The sequence below is a fragment of the Pinus tabuliformis genome, chromosome 8, assembly GCF_031772625.1.
Source record: "Pinus tabuliformis cultivar Carrire ecotype Pingquan chromosome 8, CPIR1, whole genome shotgun sequence".
Taxonomy (NCBI): Eukaryota; Viridiplantae; Streptophyta; class Pinopsida; order Pinales; family Pinaceae; genus Pinus; species Pinus tabuliformis.
In genome coordinates, this window is record NC_142294.1 from 908,011,925 (window position 1) to 908,026,064 (window position 14,140).

The following is a 14,140-nucleotide window of genomic DNA, read 5'->3' on the forward strand; positions in this document are numbered from 1 at the left end:
CCCTTGAGGTGTAGAAAGAGTACCATTTTAATTCATGTTTTAATTTAAAACAATGGATTGAGTTGGACCCTAATCATGCCCAAAATTACTTAGAGTAATTGCTTGAAATATTTTTGTTGTCATTTCTCCATGTAAATTTGTCTTTATTTGTGTTTGGACTAGACAATAAGACTTACACAACTTCTTTACTTGCTGATTCCATCTCCAAGAATTTATTGTACCATCCATAATAAATTGTTTTCTTATCTTGGTCTAAATGTCCCTCGAGGATCGGAATATGTATATTCCTCATGGAATATAAAGATATTTCTTTAAGGACATTTTTTTTAATATATCTTTCTTCCTTTGACACTTTTCAAAGAGGCGATTTGTCTTTTTCCATTATGAAGACAAGGACGAAGATCAAAACACTCTGTCTTTATGAATCAAGCTTCGATGAAGTTCTTGAAAAATTAGCAATATTTATTCTTCAATGATTCAAGCTCGAGCTTTGGAATTTTCAGTTTTTTAATAGTATTTGGTGGTTTTTGGTTGACCACTAACCATTTTTCAATTGGACAATTTGGTGGTTTTGGATAACCATTAACCATGCTCACTTAGCAATGTGGTTGTGGTGGTTTTGGACAACTGCTAATCAACTTTGACCCCCCTCTTTAAAGGTGTAAGAAAATATCCAACCATCCATAATAAATTGTTTTCTTATCTTGGTTTGATAGTCTACTAAGGATTGAAACATGTATATTCCTCATATGGAATACAAGGATATTTCTTCAAAGAATTTTTTTTTTTAATCTTTCTTCTTCTTTCGACACTTTTCAAAGAGGTGATTCATCTTTTCACAATGAAGACAAGGATGAAGATCAAAACATTCTATCTTCATGAATTGAGCTTTGATGAAGACACACTTGAAAAATTAGCAATATTTGTTCTTCAATGATTAATATTTGAAGGGATTCAAGCTCAAGCTTTGGATTCTTCGAATTTTTAATAGTATTTGGTGGTTTTTGGTTGACCTCTAACCATCTTCACTTGATTTGGTGGTTTCTAGTTGACCACTAAACATTTTTTACTTGAACAATGTGATGGTTTTGGATAACTAATAACTATTTGATTTGAATAATGTTGTGGTTTTGGATGACCACTAATCAACTTTGCCTCCCCACTATGAAGGCGTAAGAGAATATCATTTTCATCATCATCATACTCTCTCCTTGAAGGCGTAGGATAGTATCATTTTTATCAATGTGCTCTTGTTATGCAACCAACTCACAAAATAGAAGAGAAGATAGATCGACAACTTAAAAATTATCCTCTTCAAGGGGGAAACCTCCTTTACATTACATAAATGAACAATTATTGGATGATACAAATGATAATACCACCTTGGTATATATAGGGGTCTAAGGGGTCACAATATAATCAGAACCTACATAACAATACTAATGTAAGGACACAACAATAACGATAGTGGACTTCTATGGGGCACAACAATAACAACATGGGGGATACATGGGCACAGCAATAACAATAACGGGCTACACTAATAACAATAATGGGAATACACTAGTATTATAGGGACCTAACATGCCCCTCTCCTTACAAAAAGTGTTTTCTTCAACGCTTGAGTAGTTTCGGATGCTTCGGTATAAAATTCTCATAATCCCATGTGGAATCTTCAACGGGTAAGTTCTTCCACTTAATGAGATAATCTGAAATTAATTGATCTCGTAGCTGTTTGGTTCTTGTTTCCGTGATTGCTTTAGGATCAAATATGATTTTTCCTTCTTCGTCAAGCTCTGGCAACACTGTTTGAACTGAGAGCTTATTACCGATAACCTTCTTTAAGCATGAAACATGGAAAATTGGGTGTACTCGGGACGTTGTAGGCAAATCCAATTGCATGCCATAATGCCAATCTTTTGCAACACCTTGTAAGGACAATAACACTTGGGTGATAATTTATTATCCTTCTTAGCTTACTTGAGGGACATTTGTTTGTATGGTTGTAGCCATAAACATACCCAATCACCTACATAAAATATATTTTCGCTGCGATGTTGATCTGCGTGTTGTTTCATTCGATTTTGCGCCAGATTGAGGTTATCCTTTAAGAGTTGGAGAACCTATTGTTGATGTTCAATGTGATCTTCTACTACTTGAACCTTAGAATATTCTCTTAAAGATGATGTGATGAATGGTGGATGATATCCATAAAATGTGCCATAAATGGGGTCATTTTTGCTGTAGTATGGAAGAAAGTGTTATACCACCATTCAACTAGAGGTAACCACTTGACCCATTGTGTTTGTTTATTAGATACAAAGCAACGAAGATATCATTCCAAACATTTTTTCACTATCTCAGTTTTCCCATCAGATTGAGGATGATAAGATGAGCGAGCTAATTGAGTACCAAGACAAGGAAATAATTCCATCCAAAAATTTCCATTGAAAATAGAGTCTCTGTCTCTTACAGTAATCTTTGGGTTTCCATGTAGTTTTTGAATTGTTTCCATAAACGCAGTAGCAACTGTACTGGATTTAAAAGGATGAGATAATGCACAAAAGTGTGCATACTTTGTAAGTATATCAACTACCACCATGATGACACTCTTTCCTTCAGACTTGGGTAAACCTGTGATAAAATCCATTGAGACCTCCTCCCAACGTCGACTTGGAATAGATAAAGGTTTTAACATACCCGGGGTCTTAATTATCTCAACTTTATTTTGTTGAAAAACCAAACATTCTGCCAAAAACGTCTGAATATCAGATTTAAGGCCATCCCAAAAAAATTCCTTCTCAACCCTGTGGTAGTTGTTTAAAAATCATGAGTGCCCTCCTAAGGGGGAGGTGTACAATTCGAAAAGAATCTTTTGCTTGAGTTGAGAATTCTTACAAATATATAAGCGATCTTTGTATCATAATGAATCATTTTTCCAGCTAAATGTATCATATGTACTGAGATCTCGTTGCAACTTTTGAATGAGTGTACACACATATTTGTCATTCTTCCATTCATTCATTGCTTCGGTTATCCAATCATGTTGGATAATAGAAATGGCACAAAGCAATGCTTCCACATCCCCATCCTTTCTTGAGAGTGCATCTGCAACAACATTTTGCTTCCCTTTTTTTGTAGATGATTTCAAAGACATATCCCAACATCTTTGTGACTCATTTTAGCCGTTCTTCTGAAGATAATCTTTGTTCCAAAATGTATTTAAGACTATCAGATCTATTTTTACCTTGAAGTGTTTTCCCATTATGTCATGTCCCTTCTCAAACACATTAGTAACAAGGTGTTGCTACACAATTTTGTACATTTTCGACTAAGGAAGAGGGACCCACACTTCGACTTCGGGGCTTAGGGGCCAAATCGACTTTATTTAGCTGCTAGTGGAATGTGGGGACCACCCACATAGGAGTTCAAATTAACCATTCGATATGCTTGTAGGGAAAATTGAATGGGTAGATGGACGGGGCCCACATGAGGCTAAGGGGGCCCAAGGAGTTATAAAGAGAGTTCATCTCTCATTTTGAATATTTGACAAACAAACTCACTTTTGCACGCTTTGCTGCTTAGCAAGTCTACCGACTGTTTAGCCACGAGTCTTCCACATCGAAGATTAACCTCTACTTCGGGGGACCATATGTGCCCACCTAGGGAGGATGTTCCACAGAGAATGCAGGAGTTTCTAGCAGTGATTCACAGTTCAGCCAACCACGCAGAGGAAGGGATTGCGTGTTTTCTGGGCAGCGAGAAATACGCAGAGGTTGATTTAGCCACCCAAGTGGTCGAAAATCCAAAGTCAAAATTAGAGAAATTCCCTTATGGGTTTTTCTGGGTTGTGTTCAAGGAGTTTAAGGCTAAAAGGATAGAATTTTCTGGAAATTTTTTGGGCACTTTCCAGTAGGCCGAAATTCAGTAGATGTAGCATGAGAGCAGCGTCCAAGAGGCCGGATATCCAAAGTCAAAATTAGAGAAATTCCCTTCTAGGTTTTTTTGGGTTTTGTCCAAGGAGTCTAAGGTTAAAAGGGCGAATTTTCTGGGCAGTTTTTGGGCACTTTCCATTTGGCTGAAAGTCAGTAGATGTAGCTTGAGAGCAGCTCCCAAAAGACAGAAAATCCAAAGTCAAAATCAGAAAAATTTCCTTCTGGGTTTTTCTAGGTTTTGTCCAAGGAGTTTAAGGCTAAAATGAAAAAAATTTCTGGGCAGTTTTTGGGCATTTTCTAGCAGGCCGAAGTCAACAGATCAATAATTTATTGGGACAACATAGAGCATAGTAGATCAACAGCTGAACATGCATCTTTCCAACTATTCTACCACGTGGGTTTGGTCCAACGTGTCCTTCAGACAAGCCCACGTGCACTACTTCATTTATATATTGTACTCATGTTCTTATATTTCATAATATATGGCTCAACAGTTCCAGTATTATAGTGTTTCATGGATGTTTGCTAAATGTTTTTAATTTTCCATTGTTGCACTGTTTGTTTAATTGGTTTATCACTTAAATTCCTCTATAGGAACATTTTTTTTTTCTCAATCTGGCTACTTCTATTATTGATACAAAAAAGTTACAGCAAGGCCGTGGCCTTGAGAGTTCTGCACTGTGAATGGCATATTACAAAAAGCTCATGAGGTCAAAATAGTGTGAACCTTCATCAGTAAGTTGACTTCATCTTCAACACAACACAGATTTGAACAAAGCGGAGACAATACATTGGACAAACATGCCACAATACTGAGTGTAAGCGACACATGAACAGACATAGACCTGAGACAAACAGTAACTGCACGAAACAATACATAATCATGATAAGTATAAACGACACATTGATAGTCAGAGACCTGGGACAAACCGTAGCTGCGAAAACAAAACATAGTCATGCTGTATCAGTCATCATCTGTGGTACAAGGCTCCTCGACGACTCTGCATCCATATTGAAGAGAGTCCTTCGAGTCCGAATGTGGAGCCACCGAGCCTGTGGGAATGCCACGAACAGGCGCACTTGGGCCTGCAGAAACGGCCGGGTCCAGCATCGAAGCACTCCCCATGACCGGGCGCAGATTATCCACTGGATTCACATTCCTCTGTTCGGCAAGTGCTTCAGGATGGGCGGCTCCCAGCTCCCTGCTCTCTTCACATTTTTCTATGGTGACAGAGACTATGAAAGTGGAATTAGTGAGAGAGCATGGAATTCGATAGCGCACAGTGGGGTGAGCAGCATGCTCACATTCGACCCTCCCAATTCTTCCACGACCCCTGCCTCTTCCGCCTCTTGTGACCGGTGGACTGCTCCGCCCAGGTTCCAGAGTTTCCGAAGACCGCTGAGAGGCCGCTCGGCCACCAGAGCCACCTCGTCTACTCAATAACCTGGGCCTTTCGCGCGGCATTGCAGCGTTCAGAGGGTGAATGCAAATAGAAGAGTGCTCTGAACGAGACAACAACAAAACATCAGATGGATCATATGAACCTGGCGCAATAATGTGCCTGTGTTCGCTAGCAGAGAGACTCAGAAAAACGCACAGCACTGCAATCCAAGGAGCTGCAGAGGAATGCAACAAAGCCGCGGGAGCAGTGCGATTATGGAGCGCCATGGTACTGTTACCTTGCAACGGATGGAAGAAGTTAATGTCTTCATAAATGAACTTGTGCGAGCCCAACTCGCCTGACCAACATTAATACTCGTGGCGCATGGGGGCTGACACCTGCCCATGTGATACACCTTCCACATAACCATTGAGCTGTTAACCACCCGCATCCGGGGGTGAGTGATCCTGATGCACCAGGGATGTGCATTCCTGTTTGAGCTGATGATCATCTGCTTCTTCGAGGGGGCCTGAGAATTGAAGAAGTTGCTGGTTTACTCCTTGATTGGCTAGTCTGTCTGCGACTTTGTTGGCTGTTCGTCTGACATGCTTGAAGGTGATGCTTCGGGGATTTCTCAGCCTTTCCTCCAGTAGTTCCAATCTGCTGAGCAACCTCCAGCTGGAGGCGATCTTAGTTGCAGAAGTGCCTACTTGGATTCTGGTCGCTGCTGTGATTAGGATAAGCGAGTCTCCCTCGACTTCTAGGGGGAAGAAGTTCTTTTGTTCTGCAATGCAGATCCCTTTCCAGAGTCCTTCCAGCTCAGCTGCATTATTAGTGTCTTTGCCAATTGATCCGTAATAGATATGCAGAGCTGTGCCCAGGTGGCTCCTGAAGATTCCACCAAATCCCGTCGGTCCGGGATTACCCTTAGCAGCCCCATCAAAGTTCAACTTGAATGAGTTGGTTGCAGGGGGGGACCAGTTGAGGGGCGAGGCAGAGCTAGAGGCTGGATTGGCTTTGATCTGAGCTACAAAGGATAGATCCAGATTCCAGGCTTTTAGGATGAGGCATTCCTGTGGAGTGTTTGGCGCATCCGTATCCTTCCAGTTTCTGATGGCCAGAGTTTCTTGAAGATATTGTTTCAGGAGGAGCCGCAGTGCATCGATTGGCCGGCTGATGTTGTTGAAGATTCTGCTATTTCTTTCTTTCCAGAGGATCCAGTAGAGGAAGCCCGGGATTAGATTCCACAGCGAGTTCAGTAGCGGGCTTTTAAAAGGTTGCTTTGTCCATGTACGAATGGTTTCTGTGATGTCTCCCGTTCGATTTTCTGATCTCCTATTACAGTGATCAATTCTCTCCCATAGTTGGGTTGCCAGTGGACACGTCTCCATTAAATGTCTGATGGATTCAGAGTGGAGATTGCAGTTGGGGCATCTTGATGGGCCAATAAATCCTCTTTTTTGCAGGTTATCCCAGGTAAGGATGCATCTTTTGCTTAGAAGCCATAAAAAAGTGGAGATCTTGGGCCATATGCTTGGTTGCCAGACTCTTTCCCATAGTGGATCCTTTTCTGTTTGGGAGACTGAGTAGCGAAGCTGGTGAGCTTCCTTGGTTGTGAACATTCCTTTTGGCGTATGACCCCATCTTAGTTTGTCCTCCAGTTGTGAGCATTTGATTCTCCTGTAATTTAGTTCCTGCTCTACTTTTGTATACGTTTCCCCATGCCAATCAGGTTGCCAAGTGCTTGTTGGTTTCCAAATTTGGAAGTCTTGGACTGTGTGCTGCTGCCAGAATTGATGGACGAGGATTCGATTTGCTTGTTGCATGGTAACTTGCCAGATTGGCTTGTGGAAGAGAGTGGCTAGTTTTGGAAGTTGTTTCCACGAGTCCTCCCAGAACCTTGCTGTGGTACCAGAGTGAATTTCCCAAAAACTGTGTTCTTGAATGAAGGTGCTATGGAGCTTGGCGGCGTTCCATATCAGAGAACCTTGTGTTGTAGTGCTGATTCTAATGAGATCATTCCATTGGCTGCCTGGAGCGTATTTTGCTTGCCAAAGCTTTGCCCAGGGTGTATGTGGTTTGGAAATCCAGTTCCACCAAATACGTGCTCCCATAGTATTGTTTCTTTGCAGAGGATCCCTTAGTCCAAGCCCGCCTTCTGTTTTTGTTCGGAAAACTTCCTTCCAGTTGACAAGAGCCCATTTCCTGTTAAGCCCAGAGGAGCCCCACAGAAAGTTTCGCTGAAGATTGCATATAGCTTTGAGAGCCCATTTTGGCGTTGCAAGGATGGAGAAAAGATACAAAGGCATGGCTCGGAGAATCGATTTGATCAGGATGAGTCGTCTGGCCATATTTAGAGAGCGGAAGGTCCAAGAAGAGAGCCTTGATTCCAGCTTATCAAGGAGAGTTCTCCAGGAAGCGTGTTTGATGGCCGAGTCTAGCAAGGGAGCTCCTAGGTACTTAGAAGGGAGCGTGGCAATGGTGAACCCCAGAATACGAGCGATATTCCTTTGAGTGGTGACGGGGGTATTAAAGAAAAAGAGTTGGGACTTTGAAGCGTTGATGGAGGTGCCGGAGGCGTCTGAGAAAAGAGAGAGCAAAGATTTAAAGGCTTTGGCCTCTTGTGAGGAGGGATGACCAAATAACATGGTGTCATCTACGAACTGCTGATGGGATAGGGGGTTATGACCATGAAGGGAGATACCTTTGAGAGCTTGGGAGGAAATGGCTGATTTGAGGAGTCGACTTAAACCTTCTGCCATGAGGACAAAAAGGAAGGGAGAAAGGGGGTCCCCTTGACGAATACCATGGGAGGGACGGAAAGGCGAGGAGGGGGAGCCATTGAGTAGGACAGAGAAGCTGGGAGAGGAAATGAGATTTAAAATCTATCTGGTCCAGGTGGAATTGAAGCCAAAAGCCAATAACATCTGATGAATGTAATTCCAGCTAAGTTTATCAAAAGCTTTGGAGAGGTCTAGCTTTAGAAGCATACCTGGTTTTTTCAGAAGCTTAAGAGAGTGTATTACTTCATTTGATAGGATGATGCTGTCCATAATCTGCCGCCCTTCTACATACCCTGTCTGCTCCGGAGAGATGAGTAGAGGAAGGAGAGGTTTGAGCCTGTTTGCCAGTACTTTAGAGATGAGCTTGTAAATGACGTTGCAGAGTGCTATCGGTCTGTATTTGTCAGGCTTATTAGGTTCATCTCCTTTGGGTACTAGTGCTATGAAAGTTGCATTGAGGGAGGGTAGAATCCAGTGCATAGTTCTTGATTCTTCCACTAATTCCCAAACCTCTGTTTTGATGAGCTCCCAAAACTCATGAAAGAAGTTGGCAATGAATCCATCAGGACCAGGAGCTTTGCCATCCTTGAGTTGGGCTATTGCCTCTTCTACCTCCTGTAGTGAAATGGACTTGAGCAGATTGTTGTTATGATCCTCCGTTATGATTTTGGGTATGTGCTGCGTGATCTTTCTGATGGCGTTATCTCTGTTTCCAGGAGGCTCCCGAAGAATTTCCTGGAAGTAATCTTTGAATTCCTTCTCCATGTCTTCATGCTTTTCTAACCTTTCCCCTTGTTGATTATTTATGAATGCTATGTTATTATGCATTCTTCTTTGGATTGCAGTTCTATGGAAGAATTTTGTATTTTTCTCTCCCTCCTTGAGCCATTGGATTCTGGACTTCTGCCTCCAAAGGATTTCCTCTTGCTTCCTGCGGTCTTCAATTTGATTCCAGAGAATCTGCTCTTGATGCGCTTGCTCCTCCGTCCTACCATCCCTGATGAGAGTTTGTTGGAGTACCATCATTTGCTGTTCCAGCCTTTTTCGATTCTCAAAAATATTGCCAAACTGAGTGCGATTCCAGACTTTGAGGACTTGTTTTAAGTTTTTTAATTTCCATTGGAATTGGAACATTTTGGCGCCTGGCGGCGGGATGAATGATTGCCATGCCTCATTTACTACTGTTTTGAAGTTAGGATGTGAAAGCCAGAAGGCTTCAAATCGGAAAGGTCTATTACTTCTTGTGCCTAGCCTCGACCATTGTAGCATGATTGGCCAGTGATCTGATCCACCTTGTGGCATTATGGAAGCGTGAAAGTCCCCTCCCAGGTGGATGGCGTTGTCCGAGATGAGAAACCGATCCAGTCTAGAGGCGATGTGTTGGGTACCCTTGCGCTTATTAGTCCATGTGAAGACTCCATTGGAGGTTTGAATGTCCATTAGTTGATTGTTTTGAATGAATTCTCTTAGTCCGCTGTTGTCATTTTCTAGCCTTGTTCTGCCTCCCTGTTTCTCCTCCATTGTCTTGATGATATTGAAATCACCTCCACCAATCCATAGGGGGAACTGCCTGTTTGCATTTAGGATGGTAAGAGTATCCAAAAGTTCTAATTTTTGCTGAAGAGTCTGCGGAAAATATACATTTGAGAGGTGCCCATGAATGTTGGCGCCTAGAAGATGGAATGATGCTTGGATTAGGTAATGGGTAGCATGGAAGTCGCTGAGAGTAAGAACCTGCGGGTTCCACAAGATAGCCAATCCACCAGAAGCCCCAAAGGCGTTTACTGAAACTGAGCAGCTGCCTGCCCAGACTTTATTGCGGATTCTTTCTATAGCAGTTGTGTTGCTTTTTGTTTCTTGAAGAAAAACTAAGGAAGGTTTTTCTTGTTGTATCAAATTTTTTATCATTCTGTGTTTTGAGGGGCTATTGAGTCCTCTCACATTCCAGGAGATGAGCTTCATGGGGAACATTGGGGTTTAGGTTTGTAAAACTTCGTCAACTTAGGGAATCTGCCAGATTCCATAAGTAGTTCGCCTACTATGATTGTCCTTTGTAGATCTGTTTTGCGCCCTCTTTTCTTAGTTTCTTTGAGAATTTTTTTTCCATCCCATGGGCTCCCTGCTTGTATGCCCAGATTTTTGTTGCGCTGTGCTTTGGTTAAAACTCCTTCAAGCCTGTCGATTTGCCAAGGGGGTATTGAGTTGAACTCTTTCTGCTTGCATGCTGTTTCTAATTTGAGGATGTCTAGACCATCTAGGCTGACCTTCTCTGGATCTTCTTCCATGCTGGTAGGTAAACTTTGATCTTCCTCAGCTACTATTTCCTGTAGACTAAGGGCTAGTGCTGCATCGAGCTCCATTGCTGAGGGCTGCTGGTTGGGCTCTGGAATGGGTTTCTCGGAGGAGGAGGGGAGAGAGCCAGCATCTAGAGCCGGACTTTTGTCTGAATGAGAGCTGGAACTAAAGCTGGGAGGAAGGGGAGTGGGATTAGATGTAGGGGCGAAGGGAGCATCGGGAGATGAGGGGTGGGAGGGGTGCTCCTTGGATTCTGAACTTGGATTAGTTGGCTGATCTGGAGAAGATAACAAAATGAATCGATTCTGGGAAGCAAGTTTAAAGGGGTTCTTTGGAACAGCTTGATTTTTCTTAGCAAGTCGTCGACGATTCGGGACTTTAGTAAATCCTTCCGAGTCTTTACTGGCTTCCTTATCTAGGGGTTTGATCTGAGAGTTCAGAGAACAATCTCGAAAGAGATGGCCATGTTCATGGCATTTACGACAACGAAAAGGGATATGCTCATAATCTAAAGGTTGGTTCCATTCAAAGTCATCATGATAGAGGCTTACCGAGTCGGCGAGAGCTTTGGTTAGGTGCATCTGGACATAGATCCGGGCATATGAGGTGTATCTTTGGGTTTTGGTTTCCTCAGCAACTTTGATGAAGCTTCCTAACTTGTTGCCGATGTCTACTAGCGTTTCTTCTCTCCAGTATTCCACAGGCAGGGAGTACATTCGTACCCATACCGGAGCCCAACTGAAATCTTCCTTATCTGGGTTGAACCTAGGCTTCCAATCTCTTAGGTATAGGCCTGAGGAGTTGAAAAAGTAAGGTCTGCCTTCGAAAATGCGAGATTTGTCCTCTATACAGTAGAAGATGGTCGTGAAGAAGCCTTTAGGTCCTAACTGCAGAGTCACCTGTCCTTTAGGCTTCCATTTTGAGGCTATCCATCCCTGCAGCGCTTTTTCAGTAGGCTAGAAACCGAGGAACTTGCCTATGAGCGCATGGTCCTGCATATACTGGATCTCGCTGTTGATGCGGTGGCTGGGAAGGTCGACCTTTATTCTCTCTGCTGCTTTTGGAATGCAAGTGGCCGAGGTCGCTTTTGGCTGCGACGAGGATGGCGTTTGATTTGCGTCTTTTCCTTTGTCCTCTGCGTCACATGCTGCCGTGGGATCGGTTTCACTGTTCATCTGTCTTGCTCCCTGAGCAAAATCTGGTAAGCCGCGAGGGTAGGTCAGAGGAATTTCAGGCTGTTCTTTGTCAGGGGCAGAGACTGTGTAAGGAGGGGAGGAAGATCCCGCCCCTCCTACAGGCCCATCCATTGAAGGGTGTTCAGGAGGACTCCGACGGCATGAGCAGGGAAGGTCAGGGAAGTACAGGGATTAGGGTTGCGTCAATGTTTGCAGAGTGAGACGTTCGCATCTCAGAGCTCTTTCCACTTGGGTTTTCTCCCTCTATAGGAACATTACACATTAGGTAAGGTCTCCATTTCTTTAGTGCACGTATTATTGCCAACATTTCCTTCTCATAAATAAATTTTTGTAAATACTTGTTTTTGATTGGGCGACTTTCAAAAGCAATGGTCTTCCTTCTTGCATTAAAACAACACCAATTCCATTTCTTGAGGCATCACACTCCACAATAAAGGTTTTTGTGAAGTCTGTTGTAGCTAAGACCAATGCTTGGCACATTACCTTTTTAAGATTTTTAAAGGTCTTAGGTTATTCTCGAGTCTAAGAAAATGCATATTTCTTCAGTGATGTTGTTAGAGGTGCTTCTATTCTCCCATAATTCTTAACAAACTTGTGATAATACCTAGTCAACTCGAGAAATCCTCGAAGATGCTTTATGGTTGTGGGGGTTTTCCATTCCTTAATGGTTTCAATTTTTTTAGGGTCTACCTTAACACCCTCATGAGATACAATGACCCAAATATTCCAGCTCTTGTACTCGAAATAAACATTTGAAGGATTTTTCATATAATTGTTTCTCCTCCAATAGTTTGAGCACCCTATCAACATGTTGAACATGATCTTTCCAAGACTTTCTATAGATTAGTATATCATCAAAAAATACTAACACACATTTTCTAAGGGTTTGAAAATGGAATTCTTTAAACCTTGAAATGTGGAAGATGCATTAGTAAGGCCAAAAGGCATGACCATAAATTCATAATGACCTTGATGAGTTCTAAATGATTTTTTTAGGATGTATTCAATCTTCATTCTAATTTGATGATATCTTGAACAAATATCTAGCTTGTTGAGCTCCCTATGATCCAGACACATACGCCATGATCCATCCTTCTTGTGCACAAATACTATTGGAGCAGAGAAAAAACTTTGACTAGGTTGGATTATACCAATCTCTAGCATTTCTGCAACCATACGTTCAATTTCACTCTTTTGGACATATGGATATCTCAAATAATTTGGAATGTTTGTCCAATACTTTTTGGAGATCTCGAGAAATAGATGATTTTGATGTTTGAACCTCTAGTGAGCATAATTGTGCAATGGCACCGTGCTGTTCTTTCTTCAAAAGCTTTGTCATGGAATTGGAGCTAATTATGTTTCCTGGTTTCCTTGTGATACCCCTTAATTGAACTTCCTTTCCTTCCCAAAAAAAATTCAAGAAAAGCTCTTGAAAATTAAAATCTGCTGTCCCCAAAGATTGTAACCATTGGACTCCTAATACAACATAAACACCACCCATTAGAATGGAAAGCATTGGACTATTCAATACATATTCCCTGATGGTTAGCTTGATATTATGGAACTTTCCAAAGCAATTATAGTTACTCCATTTGCAAAAATCACTTGACACTCTGGTGCTAGATATAGGAAGCAATTCAATTCTTTGGCTATCTTACAATGAATAAAATTATGGGTACTACCCGAATCAATCAACACTATGACCTTTTTCTTCTTGACATATCCTTCTATCTTGAGAGTTTATGGAGTGGTAATTCCTACCAATGCATTACAAGATATGGGTTGATTCATTTCTTCTTTCTCTGAGGTTGGTTCCTGGTGTATATCCTCATCTTTTGATGTTTCTCGTTCCTTTTCTTCCTCCTCTTCACAATCTGTGGAATAATGTCTTCTCAACACACTTATGACCTTTAGTATATTTTCTATTACAATTGTAACAAAGCCCTTTCGCTCTTTTTTCCTCCAATTATTGTGGTGTCAAAATTGTAGGTTGTGGAAGGCTAGGAGCAACAACATTTCCATCTTTATAGTTGTGAGTGATAGACTTCCTTGTTGTCATGAGTTTGCTTTCAACTTTTCTTTCCACCTTGAATGCCTTCTCCAATGAGTCGGGTTCCCAAAGGCTAACCTCATGTTGGATGTTATGCTTCAAATTCCCTACAAAGACATGAATCCTATGCTCCTCTGGAATATCAGTTACCATGGAATTCAATTTTTGGAAATCCTTAATGTGCTCCACCATTGAATACTTTTGTTTGAGACTTATCAATTGGCTAAAGAAGGTGTTGCTCTTTGTATCCTCATAATGTGCTATCATTTCCTCCATAAAAAATGACCAAGTGACAAGTGGTTTATGAGAACAAAGTCATCGATACCATACAAACTGATTTGGTTCTAAATATAAATTTGCAATGCATACCTTTTGTGTGTGTTGCTCATCATGGAGATCAAAATATTGCTCCATCTTTAGTATCCATGTTACTGAATCTTTTCCATCAAAATTTCTCATATCGATATTTAGAATGTGGTGGGTCTTAAACCCAACA

At 41.7% G+C, this 14,140-nt stretch overlaps 1 protein-coding gene across 1 annotated transcript; it reads right to left on the reverse strand.

Moving 5' to 3' along the window:
* Nucleotides 1–5,754: 5,754 nt before the first annotated feature.
* LOC149238479 (uncharacterized) lies at nt 5,755–10,008 on the reverse strand. The gene is made up of 2 exons (XM_089369573.1): nt 8,310–10,008; nt 5,755–7,898 (listed from the first exon to the last, which is right to left on the reverse strand). Exons 1-2 carry the CDS (start codon nt 10,006–10,008, stop codon nt 5,755–5,757), a joined length of 3,843 nt encoding a protein of 1,280 aa, XP_089225699.1.
* Nucleotides 10,009–14,140: the final 4,132 nt, after the last annotated feature.